The sequence below is a fragment of the Pteropus medius genome, unplaced genomic scaffold (genome assembly GCF_902729225.1).
Source record: "Pteropus medius unplaced genomic scaffold, Ma_sr-lr_union100, whole genome shotgun sequence".
NCBI classification, from domain to species: Eukaryota; Metazoa; Chordata; class Mammalia; order Chiroptera; family Pteropodidae; genus Pteropus; species Pteropus medius.
Window position 1 is genome coordinate 4745841 of NW_024349800.1, and position 19756 is coordinate 4765596.

The following is a 19756-nucleotide window of genomic DNA, read 5'->3' on the forward strand; positions in this document are numbered from 1 at the left end:
TTTCTCACAGTTTTGGAGGCCAGAAATCCAAAATCAGGCTTCAGTAGAGCTGTCTAGGGGAGGATCCTGCCATGCTTCAACTTAGCTTCTGATGATCACCATCATGATCATCATAGCCAGTGGGTGCTGATTGCTCCAATAGTGCCAGTTACTGGTCTATATACCTGTATCATCTCAGTTCATCTTCTCAAGAAACCTTCGAAGTAGGTATAGTCGTTTCCATCCCATACATGGGAACCTGCAAATATCTTTTCCAAGATTATATGAGCTCAGACCAGGCTGCCCAGCTCCCGAGCCTGAGAAGAATTGACACATAATGAGAACAATAACATAGTTTTACATGCTGGCATTTCTTGAGTATGTTCCATGTGCTAGGTACTATGCTAATAACAGGTTTATAGAGTATTTCCTTCTGTCCTTGCATCACCCCTATGAGGTAGGTCCTGTTATCTGTCTTTGATGGGGGAGGAAACTGAACCAGCAGAGTTTAAGTAACTCGCTCAAGGCCAGTACTTGGACCTAAGCAGACTGATTCAAAACCATTTTGCTGTGAACTTCCAGTGATAAGTGGGCATTAATCAATAAGATGGTGGAGAAGGGTGTTCTGTGGAAATGGTGTGTTCCGGGCATCGAAACATGAGAAGCTGAGGTGTGTTCAGATGGTACCATTCAGTATTCGTGCTGCCCTAAAGTGGATCTGCTTTTCATCAGTCTCATTACTATTTCTAATCAGAGCTGCCACCTTTCTCTTCTGCCACTCTCTCCCTTATGTTTTCTCTTACTGTTTCTCTTAGCATTTCTCAAGCAGTGTTCGGGGTTAATCTCAGCAGGACTTGGCTTCTGAAATCATTGCCAGCCAATGAGAGGATACCTGCTCTGTGACTCATATGCCATATGTCATTTGTGTATCTGGCTGTTTTCATCACCAGTCTTACTCAGAGGCTTTCTTCTACATACTTTTGCAGCCAGTGTCTCATTTGAGCTTTCATAAATGAACAGCTGAGGTCATTATAAGGCAGGAATGCAGGCATGATTCTGGCATTTGGCAGAAGAGCAGAAAGAGATGTAGAGGTGCTAAGTGGCTTAGCTGAGAATCACAGAAGAGCCGACTCTAGAACCCAGATGTGGTGCAGCACTTGTCCCCACATGGCTGCCCCTGCTCTCAAAGAGCAGTTAATTAAAGTATACATTTCCACTCATTAAAATATTATTTGCTTTTTTAAATGTGATAGTCAAAATGTTTTTATTTCTCAAGTCTCTCTAAGAACCTCACAATAGATATAAATATAGTAATGTACAATAAATAAATATAGTAACAAATATTTATTGAGCACTTACTATGTCCTGAGCTCTTTACATATCTTGTCTCTTTTAATCCTTGCAACAACCCCATGAGGTAGGTACAGTTAATCTCTGGTTCACAGAGGAAGAACTGAGCCCTTAGAGAAGACGGTATGTAGCTAGTACAAGAATATCATGGAGTGAGGCTTTGAGCTTACATCTGCCTTAACTTCTCTTTTGCAAAGAGTAGAATAATGACCTGTGTGTGCGCTCTCTCTCTCTCTCAGTTCCAGATCTTCTGCTAAAAGGGAGAACTGTTGAACCTTTAATTCAGTGGTTCTTTCACATATTCTGAGTCAAGGAATTTGGTGAAAGTTGCGGATCCCTTTCCCAGAAAAGTATACATTGGCACAAAAATTCATGTTCAAATAAAGGAGATTCACAGACCTGTGAGGTCTATAGAGGCAGTGCTTTAGATAATATAAAGGGCAAAGAAAGTTCTTTTAACGGCATGCAAGGGTGGCCATACTTTTCATACAGGTGAAAAGATATCCTACTGTTACATGGGCAGCTACATTTTTTACCCCAATTATAAAAAGTACATAATGTGATCCTTCTTAGGTAGTAGTACTGTTATCCCCATCTTATGGATGGGAGACTGGAGCACAGAGAAGGTATGCAATTGCCTCAGTTATAAGTGACAGTCAGGGCCGAACATGAAATGGGCAATACCAAAGTCCATGCATGTAATCACTGCATCATCCTGCCTCTTTGGTGCTAGAGTAGCCTTGCCAGGTTTTCATCATGAAATCTAAGATACCATTCCCAATATATAGGAATGCATGCTCATCCCTACATAGGCTAAACAGGGTGGAGAGCTTAGAAATTCTTTGATTAATTAGGATTAAGCAGCCACAGATCTTTTTTTTAAATACAGCAAGCCAACTTCCTTGTTTAATCATTTGTGAGATGTTGCAGTTTATAAGCCATGACATATTCAGTCATCTATACACAGACAAAATATTCAAGGTGAAGAGTAAAATTGCCGCTGTCTTCCCACAAGCCACATGTCTTCTTAGGTGCTTTTTAAACTAACTGCTGTAGGTAGAGGCATAAGTGCTTGAGTTTCACAATGTCTTCAAGCCTTCCACTGATCAGACTTCTTACATATGGGGGTGATCTCACATCTCATGAATGCTTTTCAGCAATGTTGTTAGGTGTTGATACTTCTTCACCAGAGCAGAACCCTGTTGTTTAACCTGTAACTTTGCGTAACCTGGGAAGTGTGTTCAGGGCTTGCCTTCAAGTTTAAGAAACCAAGCATGAATTTTCTCATTAAAATATACTTGAAAAATTACTATGGAAAAAGGAGCCACTTCCATTAGGATGCATGGCTGTATGTATATAGCCACAATCATTTCTTTCCATGGGCGGTGGAGACATTAGGAGGTACTATGAACAAAATTTATTGAAATTTTCATTTTTGCTTTCCAATACTAAACAAAAGCTCTTTATATTATGAATGGAATATGTATATATACACAGATATATATTTATACATCTGAATATATATATATCTGAAAACGTGATATCTAAAATTGAAAATAATATGGAACAAATCTTGACAAAGGATGGCCATTTTCTCTTTATAGTTACCTAAATCATTTGATCTACCGATTTTAAATTACATAAATTTTCATACTTTGTTAAACTGGGGTCAATTTTTTTTTTCAAATTAAGCAAGTTAAATGAAGCTCTATTATAAAAACAAACAAAAAGTAATACGTGTGTATTATAGAACAGCTAGAAAATGCAGATGAGTTTTAAGAACACATTTACTTATAGCCCAGCATTGAGAAAAACCACTGTAAACATTTTGGCATACTACTTTTCGATCTTTTTTACATGCTCTCTTGTCTTTTACATATTAAAATTCAAGTGTTACTAACAGTGTTTCTGTTTCGCAGGTATCAGCGTAGTGTAGAATGGGCCACACAGCTCTTGCGAAGACAGGGGCAGGATGAGAACACAGTGCATAGAATCCTCAAGGATTATACAAAACCGCTTGAGTACCCTTGTATAAAAAGGAATGAAGAAGTTCAGTTGCATGACGAGCTGGGCTCTGAAATGCTCTCCAAAATAGAAGGCACAGCAGATAGAGAGAATCTTTCTGTGATGAACGGAGATGGGGGGAAGTCAGACTATATGAAGGATCCCAGCAAGCAATCAGACTGCCTGCAGGAAGGCTCTGGGCATGACCCACAAACCGCAGATGGCTTGGATGAACACATGATAGAGGTCGCTGCACCTCTGCCCCAAGTCCATTGTGGCAAACAAGATGTTCTGCCCCGGTGTGGTGCTCAGCCTGAGAACAGCAGTCAACGAGAAGGTTTCATCTGTGCTGGAGAAAGAGGGCCTGATGATGAATATGTGCTGGTGGAGGAAGTCATGGGTGATGTGAACGAAAGGGAAGATGCCCCAAATGAGGAAGTAAGTAGAAGAAAATACATCATTTCCTCCAAAGCCATCTGTTTCTGGCCCATAGGAGATTTTGGCTAATTGGATGCCCCTTACTTGGAACTGGTAGCGGGTCCATATTAAACATCCAGGATATGTGAGAGGTGGTCAGGACACCACACTGCAGACACTTTGAGGGAACCAGCAGGCACTGGGTCCTGCCCCAGTGGCTTAATAGTTGTGAGGGCTATTTTAACTAAAACGTTAAAGTTTGTGAATAACTTAACCTTAAAAAATGTGTAAATTAAAGCAAGTCCAATAATCCCCTTGTTTGGAAGAAAAAGAAATGCAGTGGTGATTGCACAGTCTTGAGTGTAGCGGTGGGGGCAGGCTTCGAGTGTAGACATCAGCCATCACAAGAGAAGCAGTGGGAAGCAGATTAACAGCCACTTCATTAAGGGGTGCACTGTCAGAGTTGCCCTAGAATTATCCGTAATAGTTAAAAAGTAGAAACAATCTAATGGTTAAGTAGTATGTGAAACTCCTACTTGAAGAAATGTTATCTAGCTTTTCAGATGAGGTTTATGAAGTCTCATTAAGAACCTAGGGACATGCTTGTAAGGTACATACAGTTGGGTGGGAAAAAAAGCCCATAAAATCTACCAACAAAATGACCACAACCATGGGAAAAATTCATGGGGGCAGAAAGGAAGGAAATAAATCAAAATGTTAATAGTGGAAAAACTAAAACTTTATTGTCCACATAGGTAATAAAAAATTATTTTTTAACAGTATGAATCGAACAAATGTAAATCTGAGAAATTTATAGGAAAACTGCATTTTAAAATGTGATCTATATAACACGTAGTGCTTCCATTTGTTCTACATGTTCCTTTTATTTCTTTCTCTTCAGTTGGTGCAAAAAGGGAGACTAACATGCAGAAGAAATCCATATAGGATCTTTGAGTATTTGCAACTCAGCCTGGAAGAGGTATGTTTTCAGCATGTTCTCTTAGCTATTGGTCTCTGGGCTGGGGCGACACTGTATAGATGAGTCTACCTCAAAATGCACTTCTGTGTGTGAGTCAGTAACCAAGAATTCAGTAATTGAATATCGTAATTTGGTATTGACATCACCCGAGGCAGTTTCCAAAGTAGGCCTGCCTAGATTTCACTCTTTAGCCTTCATTTTATCAATTCTAAGGTGTGTGGGATGGGGGTGGGGTGGGGTTGCCTGGGGGCCTTTCCTATATCATTCCACAGAGGTTTCAACAGGTTTGTCTAAACATTTCTTTTCACCTCAAGGTTTAAGATTGGCCAAATATTATGGTACTAATTTTCCCAGGTTCTAAAAAAAAGTGTAGTTTATTGCGACATAGTTCACATACCATATGATTACCCATTTAAGGTGTACAGTTCAGTGATTTTTAGTGTATTTGTGGAATTTCACCAGCTTTTAATAAGCTATATTGCATGCTTCCAGTCATGTAATAAGTGACTGCTAATTACCTAAATGGACTCTAGGTATTTCCTTCTGCAGAACAGAATTACTAATGCACGTTCTCGTTATTGAAAGCAGGGGTCGCCAGCCCCTGGGCCGCAGACCAGTACCGGTCCGTGGCCTGTTAGGAACTGGGCCACACAGCAGGAGGTGAGCGGCGGGCAAGTGAGCGAAGCTTCATCTGTATTTGCAGCCGCTCCCCAGCGCTAGCATCACCACCTCAGCTCCAGATCATCAGGCATTAGATTCTCATAGGAGCATAGGTCCTGGTGCCAAAAAATTTGGGGACCACTGAATAACTGCATTCTCAAAAGTTGGCTTAAAAAGTGGCTTTCTAACAACTGTATCATTTTTCCTCTCATTTGGAGTTTCTCTGTCTTGTGTTCATGTGACTTTCAGCTCCACCTTTTTTGCTTATGTTTATACTGTACACAAAAATGTCCCTTCTGCCCTTCAAGATAGCATCCCTTCCTCAGTTTCATGTCCATGAGTGTGCTTCTTCTCCAAAGGAGTGCTCTTGCCTACCTTGGATAGCCTCTGCAGTGTCTAGTACAGTTCCTGGTATATATGTAGGTCTCAGGTGTGCTTCTTGAATGCATCCACATTGGTAATTTTATAGATGTGTCCTCAGAGAAGTAATTGTGTCTCTAGATCCTCTTGATCTCCTGATCTGTGCTTTTTGTAGTGAGGCCAACAGTACAAAGAACAGACTTTCAGAGCAGGAAGGATGTTTGGAATTATTTACTTCACCTCCTCATTTTACAAATGAGATAGCTTAGTCTGCTGTAGAGTACAGTAGCCACTAGCTGCATATGGCCATTTAATTAAAATCGAAAAAAATTCAAAATTTTGTTTCTCAGTTGTGCCAGCTGCATTTCAAACACTCAACAGCCCCATCTGGCTAGTGGCTACTCTCTTGGAGTACATATATAGAACAGTCCCATCATCACAGGAAGTTCTGTTCACAGCACTGTGGATACCCGTTCCCGAAGTGCTTGAGCCTCAGCTTCTCTGTAAAATGAGGGTTATGTAACACCTTGTTCATAAGATATTCTAGAAACTAAATCATGCATGTAATATACAGTACCTAGTATATAGTAAATGCTTAATAAGTGTTAGTGTCTGCTATTCTGTCATTGTCATCATTATTAAGTTACTTGTAAAAGCTATTTAGTAGCTGACTGGAACTCTTTTTGTCAATTAGTGCTTTGCAGAAATATTCACTGGGTATTTACTATGTGCCAGGCACTGGGTTAAGTACCAACAATACAGAAATAAATAGAATATGACTCTGGTCCTAAAGATAGCACAGAAATAATTATAATTCAGTGTGAAAAGCACAGTATGGTATATGGATTGTGCCAGTGTTACTCCTCTTGTATCCTTGTACCCAATGCCGACATCTATTAGGTGTTTAATAATTATTTGTTAAATGGATATGTACAAGGTATGGAATTTGCATAGAATTTGATGGAGTCCAAAGAGACACGAGCTAACTGGATAGACTTTGCAGAGTAAGTGATATCTGTGGATGTTAAAGAATAAGTAGAGGATTGCCAGATAGACAGGGGACAGCATGGATTCTTTCATGCAGCTCAGTCCTAGAAGTGGCAGCACAGGAGGGCTAGATCATGGAGGACATGTCTATGAGTAGGGGTCTGACCTGGGCCTGGTGCACCAGGGCACTGCAGATGGTGATGTGGAGGAGCGACAGGGACCAGAGCTGGCTTCAGTATGAGCGTGGACTGGAGGGCTGAGGCCGTGAAAAGCCTGTCAGCCTCTCAGCTCCAGGAGATGACAGCAGTAGGCCTAAAAAGAATATCAGGTATCAGAAACTAGCGGGTACAGCCTCACTGTTCCAGGTGGGTGACCAGTTGATGCTTTTTAATGACAAGTAAAAAAAGGTGCTACTGTCTTCTGCCTTCTCCCAGACACTCCCTGAAGAAAGGCAAGAGTAATGAGATAGCAGATGAGATTGCTCTGCACTCTTGGATGCTGCGTGGCTCCTGAGACTATTCCAGAGACGTGTTGCGGAAGTTCTCAAAGAGCATGCAGTTAAACCTAGCTCTGCTTCTCAGTTCTGTTTGGCAAATTTCCTTTGAATGATTCAGCCATGTTTGGCACACCGCTTCTACAGTTTAATGTGTTTCCATAAATGTCTGTCAGGAACATGGGCAGTCCTGCCGTGATGATTTAAAGCAGTTCTTTTTAAGGACTGAGAATGGTGATACCACAGCTGACTTAAAGATCTGCTTCTTAGAGATCTGTTACTGAGAGCTGTTTTTCTGTTATAATGATTTGGGCCCTAACTAGATTTTGTGATACGATGTTAAAATTATCATGAAAACTCATCCCTCCATCTTATTAGTACTATCAAAGCAAAAACTTACTAATGAGATCTCAGAGGACATAATTACCAACCTCTACAGATCTCCCCAGTCTGCTGATGATTTAATTTTAAATAAAATCAGCTCAATTGAATTAAGCTCCCCTCCATCTGTGATAAGTGTCTAAGAGCCTTTTTGCATAGATTCATAAAAGCTATTTGAGGCCAATAAAAATGAGGCATTGGTTTCATCAGTTCTTAGGAAAATATATGGTTGCTGATAATGGAAAGTTTCCAAAGAACTTAAATTATAACAGATACCAGGAAGAAATCTCTTGCTAGGCAAAAGATGAACTTTTCTAGCCTACGAAATCTAAATTGTTTTTATAAAGGGAAGGAAATTAAAATGAATTGAGCATAGCTTTTTAAATCTTTATGACACACTGCTGGTAGAAATGTAAATTGATACAGCCACTATGCAAAGCAGCTTGGAGGTTCCTCAAAAAACTAAGAATAGAATTACCATATGACCCAGCAATCCTTATTCTGGGTATTTACCCAAAAAACTTGAAAATATTTATCCACAAAGCTATATGCACCCTGATGTTCATAGCAGCATTGTTCACAGTGGCCAACACATGAAAATAACCAAAGTGTCCATCAGTAGATGATTGGATAAAGAAAACATGGTACATATATACAATGGGATATTACTTAGGCACAAGAAAAGATGAAATACTTCCATTTGCAACAACATGGATGGATCTTGAGATTATCATGCTAAACGAAATAAATCAGACAGAAAAAGTTGAGAACCATATGATTTCACTCATATGTGGGATATAAAACTAAAAGCAACAAATATGAAAAACAGACTCATGGACACAGACAGTGGATTAGTGGTTATGAGAGGGAAGCCGGGGAGAGGGGAGGTAGGTAGGTGTAAAGGGGGTCAAATATTTGGTGGTGGAAGGAAATTTAACTTTGGGTGGTGAACATACAATGCAATATACATATGACATATTATTGCACTTGAAACCTATTTGATTTTATTAATCAATGTCACCCCAATAATTTTAATTTAAAAAAAAATTTAAATACTAACAGTAAAAAAAAAAAATTTTATGACATTTAATCTCATTAAATCTTCAACCAAGAAGGCATTATCAGTCTATGGCCATGCCACCCTATATGTGCCCGATCCCATCTGATCTCGGAAGCTAAGCAGGGTCGGGCCTGGTTAGTACTTGGATGGGAGACCACCTAGGAATACCAGATGCTGTAGGCATTAAAAAATATGTGTGTGTGTGTGTGGTTGTATGTGTGTGTGTGACCATTTTGATGACGATTCAAGGACATTCATTTGTATTTGAGGCAAAGAGAAATCAATCTGTAAAATAATTTCTTAAGAATGTGGAATAGTTGAACATTTTCTGCTTGTTCTGTTTTTAGGCCTTCTTCCTGGTCTATGCCCTGGGATGTCTAAGTATTTACTATGAGAAGGTAAGATGTTTTATTTAGTTATAATCCACTTTAAATTTTTCCTGATGTTAAAAGCAGGTTATAGTAATTTCCATATTGCTTCAATACAAATTTATCTACTTTTACTAAGTAAAATAAGGAATTGAATTTTTATCTAAGTTTCAGCTTTGAGTCCTGAATTGGGGCCGTTTAGGCAAAAGCCACTTTTGACCATTTTAGTTGGAATTTCATTCCCAGAGGGTAGGAGAAGAGCAATATCTTACATAATGATCAGGAAGTCTGTGTCAGAAGGGCACTAAAAATTAACAAAAATAAAAGCCACCAGTATTTAGCACTTCTTTAGTAAAGGGTATATGTTAGGTGCTTTACATTCAATATTTGTAATCCTTACCTCCATCTGGTAAGAATTTTATAGATAAGGTAACCGAGTCTCAGAGAAAATAAATAACTCACCCAAGGTCACACAGCTGATCTGGTTAGAATTAGTATTTGAAAATATACTTAGGATAGCTCCAAAGCCCATGATTTTATGTGGCAGCCAGCTGCCCTTAGAAGAATGGTTGTTCCATAAGAAGTTGATACCATTGTTTGCCTTCTAGTAGAGGAACTGGAGGGCTGAGTACAATGTTGGGAGGAAGATGACACTGTATACCTTTTGTACTTTTTGAATTTTGAACCCTGTGAATATAATAATACCTATTCAAAATAATTCAAATGAAAATGAAATTAAAATTAAAGAGAAATGCAAGCAGACAAAGCATATTTTATTCTGTTCTTGGAAGTACACAATTTTATCATTCATCAAATATTAATTATATAAATCTTTTTCCCAAGTATTGCAGTGGTTTGGAAATGGGTGTCTGACTAATGGGTGACTCATTTTCCCAGATGGTGGCCATTCTTAGCCCACCTTGCCTCCTTTCCTGGGCCTTAACTGAAATTTGTCAGAGCATTCCAGATGCTACATAGAATCCTCAACATCTGAAACATGATGGGCTATCCATATTGGAAGTTCAGCCTTCTCTACGAGACTATTGCTTCTCAGGGGAGGGGTTGAGTGTTTCCTCACAATGGGATTTGAAGGCTATACATATATGGAGTTTCCATCTTAGGAATAACTGCCACCTCCACCACCACCCCACCCCCCGCCCAAAAAAAACCCCCACAACTCCACCTCTTATTTATGTTATTAAAATCTTCATCTGAGCCAACTGAGCAAATCTTATCAAGTGACTGAACCCTAAACCAACTGAAGAATTGATCATTTTACTAAGTATTTAAATGAAACGAAAAACTTTACAAACTTCACTAGTTTTTGTTGTTGTATTTTTTTGTATTGTTACATCAAAATGTTCTCTGAACCAAACCATTCTCCGTCTCTTCAAGTTCTACATTAGAAAGTAAAATTCTCTTATAAGTAGTTGGATTATTAATTTGTGCCACCAGTTCTGTAGTTTCAGAGACTAAATGGAGCATTTTTTTAAAGGCTTTTATTAAATAACTTGTGCCTTTTTTGAACGTGGACTGACACGTAGTACCTACTCTTTAGAGTCTGTAAAATGTTTGGCACATGCTTCCCTTGTGGACTTGTTACCCTAGAGCACCCCAGCATGCACTCCTTCCTCTGCCTGCCAGGTTCTTCCACAGCCACCACCACCACCTCCTCCAGGACTCTCCACCAGCCCCTTTCACTTGGCCACTTCCTTGCCATCTCCAATGTTACTGCCTCAGGACAGCCTCTCCTGAGTTTGTAGAGCAGTGCTGTCCACTCTATAATGAGAGCCTCAGATGGGAGCCATGTGTATAATTAAAATTTTCTGATAGTCACATTACAAAGTTTTTTAAAAAGTCAAGTGAAATTAATTTATTATGATATATTGCATAATTTATTTAACTCAACATATCCAAAACTATTGAGGTAGCTTACATTCTTTTTTTCCTATTAAGCCTTTGAGATTCCACATGTATTTTACAATTGGAACACATTTCAGTTCAGGCATGTGGCTGGTAGCCGCCACATTGGACATCACAGGTCTAGATCTTCTAGTTAAATCCCTCTTGTGGGTACCATGTTTGTTTTATTCATTGCTTCAGCTTCACACTTACAGATATTGATTATTGGCTGAATCATGAGTGAGTACACACATAATAATGCCTTTTTTAATAACTTTAGGAACCTTTAACAATTGTGAAACTCTGGAAAGTTTTCACCATAGTTCAGCCCACATTTAGAACTACGTACATGGCATACCATTACTTCCGAAGCAAGGGCTGGGTGCCCAAAACAGGCCTTAAGTATGGAACAGATCTGCGTAAGTAATTCTTGGCTTGGTAGGTGTCACAACCAGGGTTTGCATCAGATCCTAGGGTGGAAAAGCAAAGTGGTTATATGTGCTGTTGCTGATCTTTTCTAAGAAATGTCTTCCTTTTGGCTTAGATAAGAATATTGGATATTTGGATTGGGGTAGAGGGTGTGTTCAGAAAGAATGAAAAAGCAATCTAGGGGAAAAGCCCGGAGTAGAAGCTTGCAGCCCTACAGGGGGTAAGTCAGGAAAAGTCAGGCTTTTCCTTTCATCTACTCTGCGATCCTCAGAAAGAGTTCTGCAGCAGCCAACCCCACCTGTCATAAGCCATGCAACAGTTTCTTATCTTCTGGGCCTCAGTTGCCTCAGATGGCAAATGAGAATAATCACCTAATTGTAATAATAATCATAACGATCATGTATTGAGCATTTACTACATGCTGAGTATTTTACACCCATTATCTCATTTAATCCTTACAGCAGTTCTATGTGATGGATACTTACTACACTCATTTTTCTGATAGGGAGACTGCAGTTTTGGGAGAATGGCTCATTTGCCTTGATGGAGCCGTTTATGTTCTGGTGGAGGAGACAAACAAGCAAACACATATGTAATATAATTTCAGGAACTGATAAGTACCATAAGAAAAATAGAGCAGAGTAACAGGCTAAAGAGTAAAAGAAGTTAGTAAACGCAGTCAAGAAAGCGATCTGAAAAGAAGTGACCACAATGAGAGAGCAGGTCACTTGAGAATCTGGGGAAGAGCACGTTAGGCACAAAGGCCCTGAGGTAGAAACAAGCTCGTCAGGTCGCAAAAAGATAGTGTGTCTACAACTTAGAGATCCACAGGGAGAGTGACATGAGGTGATGTCTAAGCGTTGGGCCAGACCCAGGTGATGTAGGACCTGGCAGAGACTTTGGATGTTTTTCTGCTGAGTGGACATCTTGGGAGATTTTAAGCAAGGGGTTGATTTAAATTTAATGACTTAATTTAACAGGACCCTCTGTCTGCTCTCTTACTAATATACTGCAGGAGGGCAAAAATGGAAGCAGAGAGACAAGTTAGGAAAACTGAGCTTGACCAGCCGCAAAGACGAAATGAATGTAAGATCTGTGGGTAAGAGAGGAACCAGGGATAATGCCTAGCTATTTGGCTTAATGTTTTGGACATATTAAGTCCAGTGGCGATACTGTGAAGACAGGCAATTCTGAAGCATGGAGAGCTTTGAGGTAGAAATTTGGACTTGTCATTACATACCTGGCACTTAAAGCCATGGGCCTGAGTGAGTAAACATAATCACTCATGTCACTTCTTCAATAAGTCGTTGAAACTCATTTTCCTCATCTGCCAAGTGATGGTGCTGCTTCCTGGATGCTTTTCAGAATTGTTAGGTTCAAACTAAAATTTCAAGATGTATGAGAGGCCATCTAAGAAGTCATAGCCCTTAAAATCTTTTGAGCTGTCACATATTTGTTCTGTGTGTTTTTTGAGCCCTTTTAAATGCTCCAAAATTGAGTGTGCTTAATCTAGACTCATATGATGGTCTTAGGGGGCACCTGCACCCCTGAAATTTTATTCAAAATATTGTGTTTATGGATTGGTGCATTTTTCTGGATCAAGAGTCCATAGCTTTCATTAAATTCTCAAAGGGGGTCAGCAATCCAAAATAAAGGTCACTCATCCCTCTCAAGATAAATGGCTTCTTTTGTTTCTTTCATGCCTGGATTTTCTGTACAGGTATCCTAACACAGAGTTACCACACAAACGATCAGGATTAGCTTGAGATTGGTTTGCTAGGCTTCCAGATAATTTTGTTGGCCACAGGTCACATTATTTAAACAAGTGAGTGATGTGCCTGTTTCGTTTTTCTTCACTGGCTTTCTGCCCCCTTCTCCTTTTCATGCTCCTGTAAGAATAGCCACTCAGCGTAAATGCTTGGCAGGTCTTCTCCAACTTTCTCATTGTGTGAGTGAAATTTAATTAGAATTTTCCAGTGGATAAGGCTACAGTGATACATTAAGAGGTGGCATGGGGTGATAGAAAAAGTGCTCTTTGGGTTCAGAGCCGGCTCCACTTATGACCTCAGGCAAGGTTCTTCATCTCTTTGTGCTTCTGTTTGCTCATTATACGACATGGATAACAACATTTTTATAAAATAACTTTCTTTATTTTAAAAAAGTGCGTTGCAGGGCAGCAGGGCTTTTTTGAATGCCTTATATCATATATTTTCAATACTCAAGCCATATTTGTGGATGATTAATAGAGAGAATTTTCCTAATTTAAAAATAAACTGCCTTATTAGGATGGAAGGATAGATTTTTTTAAAAAAAAGAAAAGGAAACTAAATCAACTATTTCCCAACTCTCTGGAGGCCTTTGCTTCAGCTGGGGCATATCATGCACTTCAAGCCTCTTGTATAATTAATGTGAGACCAGGTCTCTGGCCCAGGAGCAAATGAAGGATGTCTTCAGTTTCTGCTTTAGCAAGAGTTCACGAGCAGTGCTAGCCCAGGATGAGAGGATCAGCTTTCTAAACTTTACTCCTTCTCCAGGCATAGCTGGACAGTGCCATTGGTTTTTAACAATACTATTTTAGGTTTGAAGGCTGGTGACCTAATCACGCATACCTTAGAACTGCCAACATGGGTTAAACCCAGGACATTCTCTTAACAGTTATTTCTGCTTACAGAGCTAATGACTCATGACAAAGGGCTGTTATGAAATTCACATCTTATCAGGGAAACTCTTCCTTGAATAAATCATGTCAATCAAATTTCATTCCAGGAGCAGTATTTGGAACAAGTGATATGGATCTCAAATCAAGTGCAGCTGCCGAGCTAGTTCAGCTTGATCTCCCACTGGTGAAAACCAGACTAGAAACCAAGGGAGAGCCTTTCCTTACATTCCTCCACCCAAAAGCTACCATGGCTGCTGGCTCCTTTGGTGACCAGGCCCTTTGCTCTGGTGCTTTTCTTCTCTTGTCTTATTTAATCTTAATACTCCTAGGAGTATAGTGTTTACCTCCCTGCCACAGACTGTGTGCCTCCAGAGGGTTCCCTGTGCAGTTCTAGGGTCCACATGGCAGAGTCTCTGGCCCCAGGCTCCCTCTCCAGGTGGCAACTCTTGACCTCCACAAATTGAATTACAGAAGTCCCCTTTATTTGAGATTTCTCTTTCCTCGGTTTCAGTTACCCATGGTCAATGGCAATCTGAAAATATGGAAAATTCCAGAAATAATTCATAAGTTTTAAATTGTGTGTTGTTCTGAGTAGCATGATGAAATTTCTCACAGTCCCTCTCTGTCCCACCCAGAATGTGAATCATCCCTTTTTTCCATGCTGCATACAACCCCCACCCTCTAGTCACTCAGTAGCAGTCTTGGTTATCAGATTGACTGTCACAGTATTGCAGTGCTTGTGTTCAAGTAAACCTTATTTTACTTAACAATGACCCCGAAGCCACTCATAACTTTTATTATAGTACAGTGTTATAATTGTCTTATTACTAGTTACTGTTGTTAATCTTCTTATAGGTATGTATGTATATATAAGAAAAAACATATCTGTATGTATAGATATAGATAGATAGAAAACATACATAGGTATATATGGGGTTTGGTACTCTCTGCGGTTTCAGGCATCTACTGGAGGTCTAGGAAAATATCCCCCATGGATAAGGGGCAACTACTGTAGTAGGACAGACTGATCTCTGAGTGGTGTATATGGTTATGTGATTTTCCGCCCCCCACTTTACTTTGAATGTCTTAAAAATAAGCATGAGTCTTGTTCACTTCTAGTGCCAACACCTAAGTCAATACCTAGCCAGATTAATTTAGACACTTTAAATTACACTAATTTGATACAAACAACAAAATGTTGATCTACATTATACAAACTCTATACTCTTGATACACTTTCACACTCTCACTCCAGAGAGTATAAGATGAAGCAAGACCATCATAAGAAGCAAGACAAGAATTGCTTGTGTGGACTGTGGAATTCATTCGTGGAGTGAAAGTAGGATGAGGATGTTAGGGTCTTGGCAACAGATTTGCTCTACTAATTACATTTTGTTTTAGAGGCAAAAAACGGTTTGGATTTTAAAAATAGACTACAGGGCATACTGCACATTACCCATATAGAGATAATTGGGTGTTTATGTCCTTCTGGAGAAGAAAAAACCTAAGTAATAAAAATAAGATTTTGATTTGAGGTGATTACACATTTTCTTTTTCTTTGCAGTGCTGTATCGAAAAGGCCCTCCATTTTACCACGCAAGGTTTGGAGTGATTTTTAAATAAGTTAATGACTTAAGGGGACGTGATGAAATTTCTGGCCTCCACTTTAATTTTTCATTGCCACAGAAAACAGTCATGTTCCTGTTGGCCTAATAGAGATTGATACTCTTATGTGCCTTATACACTAACATTGTTATACTATATATAGAATAATAAATTATGACATTGAATTAATCTTTGTGGCAATTGTTCCTCTTAATATCAGTGAATATTAGTATCTAAACAGTACAGCTTTTATGTTGGGAGAAATATTTCTGTTCTTTTCCTGTACATGTTGAAATCAGCCTGAAAGTTTGTAACATAAAGTGTGAGGTTTTCATTAATATTTTCTCAGTAGCAGTCTAGGGGAATTTAGGATAAGATGATTTACTTTTTATTTTTTATGCGTCTTCATTCTTGGTAGGAGGAACAATATTTTTTTAAAACAGATTGATTTCATGCTTTTTATTTTTAAAACACCCTTTATGTGTTTTCCAGTTACTCTGTCATTATTGAGTTAGTCGATGACCATTTTGAGGGCTCTCTTAGAAGACCTTTCAGTTGGAAGTCGCTGGCTGCCTTGAGCAGAGTTTCAGTGAATGTTTCCAAGGTAACAACATCAGCTCTTCACATGTCACTTAAGTGGTTGGATTTTTTTTTTTTTTTTTTATGTAATAGAAACAGAAAGTCATTTGTAGAAACTTCAAAATGTTCCTACCAGTGAAGTCCTCGAACACTGGACCAGAAGCTGTCTTCCCTCATGTCCCCTCCTACCATTCCTGGCTCTAAGCTCCAGGAATTGAGCTTTGACATTTCCCTTCAGTGGGCATTGCCTTTCTTCCCAGGGGCGCCATTGGTAAGCACAGCCAGCACATGCTCAGAATGCACTCACACATTCACAAAAGAGTCCAAACATTGACACATTTCTTTTCAAAGTTTACAGATCTCTTAGGAATGGAATTAACTGCTAAACACTTGACGTGTTTTTTTACCACCTGTTTACTATTCTCATGCTAAGAGTGAGGAATTGAAGGGTCAGAGATGTTTAGTGAGAAACCGATGGTCTTGAAGTTCATATACAAAACTGGGCTTCAAACCTAGAGCCACCTGAGTTGCTGGCTGTGTTCTACTATATCCTGCTGCTCTCGAGGTAGAAGGGAATTTCATCTTACACCAAGGCCATTACTGATGAAAACTGTGCATTCTCTGTTGTTCAGTAATTTGGTAACTGAAAATGAATTGTAGGCCTCCTCCAACTCTGTCCTACTGCTGCTGGAGGTGTGGAAGCTGAGGCGAGAAGGGCTAAAGGGGCCAGGTGACAGCTGTCTTAAGTGTAGGTTAACTTGCTTAAGCTCCAGCCTATAAAAAGTAGCTTTGTCTTATAGAAATAGGGAGTCTGTGCGGTTTCTAGTATTATCGTGCCCACTTTTTGGGATTTGTAGCATATATTTAATATTTCAAATGCTGTATTTATCACCAGCATATCTACTTTATTTGCTTTCTTTTGCCATGTCAGTAATGACTAAATGGCAAGTCCTTAGTCTAGAATGTGAGCCCAGTTATGATGTTCCCAGGAGGAAACTATAGTGCTCAGTGATGTTTCCAGGAGCACACAGTGAGAGGGAATGGAAACTACCTGCATTTCCTGCTGACGCACTCAAATTTGTACTATTATTTTCTGGGAGATAGAGATTGTTTTTCATTTATCAATAGGAACTTATGCTGTGCTATTTGATTAAACCCTCTACCATGACTGACAAAGAAATGGAGTCACCAGAATGTATGAAAAGAATTAAAGTTCAGGTGGGTAAACTCAGAGATAATTTATGTCATCCTAAAGATTCCATCCATTGTATTGTGTCCTCTTGAACAGGTGCTCCTAAGAAATGAAACTCATCTTACCTTGGTAACAGAAAACCCTCTCAAGTCTTTTCCTGCTAAACCCATTCTTACTCTCCCTTAATTCCTGCTGCTTCCTTACCTGCCATATGATCTGGTTTCTGTCCTTAAAATCAAACTGTTTGATTTTTTTCTGTCCTTAAAATCAATGAAACTGTTCTCCCAGACAACCTGGGACCTCCCAGCCAGGCCAGGACCTCGCCTCAGTCTCATTCCCAGAGACTAGAAGTGGTGCTGTTGACTTGCTCTCTCCTGGAACCTCTCACCTTGCTTCTGGGGTCTGTGTTACACTGAGTCTCTTTTTGTCTTCCTGGTGGGTTTTTCTCTGCCAGGGCTGCCAAGTTCATTGTCCAGTCACCCAGCGTTTATTAATATTCCCATCCCATCCCTTGCCCTGTCTGACTCCTCCTCCACATCAGCGCCTCACTATTTTTCTTCCATCTCTAACATTTCACCCTTCCTTCCTGTTCGCACCACTCCAGCACCTCTTCCCCCTTATATGTCCTGCTCATCCCCACTAGATTAACGTTTTATAAAATGCCAATCTAGATCCACTCCTCCTCCCTCAGAGCTGACCTAGATATACCAACGCCATCATAGACTTGGTTCTGATATTAAATACGAGCTTTTGCCCTGGTGCTCCTAATCCTGGAAAGTGTTAGTAAAGGCAAGTTTAGCTTTTAAAATCTTTGCACGATTATGATAGATACTATTTGCATGTAAGGTTTGTATTGCTGCATTCACATTTTCTCCAAATGTTTGGTTAAAAGGAATGGGAACAGGTATCCTTATTATGTAGACAGCTTTTTGTAGCTACAGTGTCACATGCGTAGCATGTTTTTATTTTGTTCTTGAAATTCAGTCACCTTTTTGTTTTGATTGGTTACAGGAGGTGATTCTAAGCCGCTGGGTTTCTTCACGAGAGAGGAGTGACCAAGACGAACTTTAACAATTCAGCCTCAGATTTCTGATTTCACCAGCAAATACTTATTGAGTCTCCTATGATAAGCCAAGTTTAGGGGGAGGTAAAGAGTCCTTTTATTGTCATTGTCCATTAATTTAAAAGTTTTAAATGGCATGGCACTCCCAACACTGGAAAACCGTTAGTGTTTTAAAACATAAAATTACATAAGGGAGAAAAAGAGCCCTGTGCTGAGGCTTCAGATTCTGGCCTTGAATCAGTCACTGACTCTGACCGACCCTGAGCTCCTTGCCTCTGGGCCTCAGTCTGTGTCCTCATCCATTCAGTGAGGAAGCTGGACTACATGAGCCCCAAAAGGACTCTCTCAGCAGTAGAGAAATTATGTTGTTCTCAGATTTTACCGGAGAATGATAATAGCCTACATTATGTGGTACTGTTCAGTTTCCAAAGCGCTTTTGTACACAGGGCTCTCTTGTTCCCCACATCCAATCTGTTCCTGAAAGAGTGCTGGAGAGCAGATTTGGGGATTGTAGGGCGCTATGTTCCATTATTTTAAATAAAAAAATAATATGTCTCAGCTTGTCCAAGAGCTTCAAGCAATTTCTCAAACACATAAAGATCCATTTAATATTTAACAAGGATTTCTGTAGCATTTAAAATATCAATTACATAATTATTTGTCAGTGAACTCGTTGGTGGGCATATTTGTATAGAATACACAACAATATTATACAATATTAGGTAAAAATCACATCTTGCTTCAGTGTCCTTGTTATGAAATAAAAATAGGCGGTGAACTAATGTATGAAGATACATAATGAGTTCGATTAACATTTGGTAAAACACAATAAACAAGGCCTCTTTTAAATTGGTTAGATCCCAATGAAGAGTTGCCTAAGGGGTGGCATTTGGAGGCAGTGAGGAAATGGACAGAGGGCATTGGAAGTTGGGAGGAGATGAGCAAGTGGCAGCCAGTGTAGGCATGAGGGAACCGGTGTCTGGGATTCTTCCACTGTCCAAATTCAAGACACTGGCGGACAGTCTTCTCCTTGGCACTAAATATTCCAGAAGTAGATGGTTAAGAACCGTCTTTGGAAGCTGAGATGAAAAAACCAACATGGGCTCTTGTTTGTACTCCCTTGATTCATGATCTTGGAGTTCCTGACAGCCTAAGATTCTGCTTATAGTTGTGTTTTAAAGCGGTGCTTCTGTTCACGTCATGATCCTACTCTCGCAACAAAATCATCATGTCTGCATGCCTTACATTTTCAAGATTTGGCATTCAAATAATGGAGCTCCCGTTCCTCC

At 39.6% G+C, this 19756-nt stretch overlaps 1 protein-coding gene and 1 non-coding gene across 3 annotated transcripts in view; both read left to right on the top strand.

Moving 5' to 3' along the window:
• TSEN2 (tRNA splicing endonuclease subunit 2) overlaps positions 1-19249 on the top strand; it is a 34011-nt gene extending 14762 nt beyond the window's left edge. For both annotated transcript variants that reach the window (XM_039886771.1, XM_039886772.1), the window contains exons 5-12: positions 3249-3771; positions 4652-4729; positions 9018-9068; positions 11221-11359; positions 15593-15629; positions 16126-16237; positions 17341-17430; positions 18416-19249. In XM_039886771.1, the coding sequence (XP_039742705.1) occupies positions 3249-3771; positions 4652-4729; positions 9018-9068; positions 11221-11359; positions 15593-15629; positions 16126-16237; positions 17341-17430; positions 18416-18475 (1090 nt within the window). In that variant the 3' untranslated portion in view covers positions 18476-19249. The remainder of the gene's footprint in view (positions 1-3248; positions 3772-4651; positions 4730-9017; positions 9069-11220; positions 11360-15592; positions 15630-16125; positions 16238-17340; positions 17431-18415) is intronic.
• Positions 8735-8853, top strand: LOC120622407 (5S ribosomal RNA). Its single transcript, XR_005658478.1, has one exon. It is a non-coding gene; the product is annotated as a 5S ribosomal RNA (ribosomal RNA).
• Positions 19250-19756: the final 507 nt, after the last annotated feature.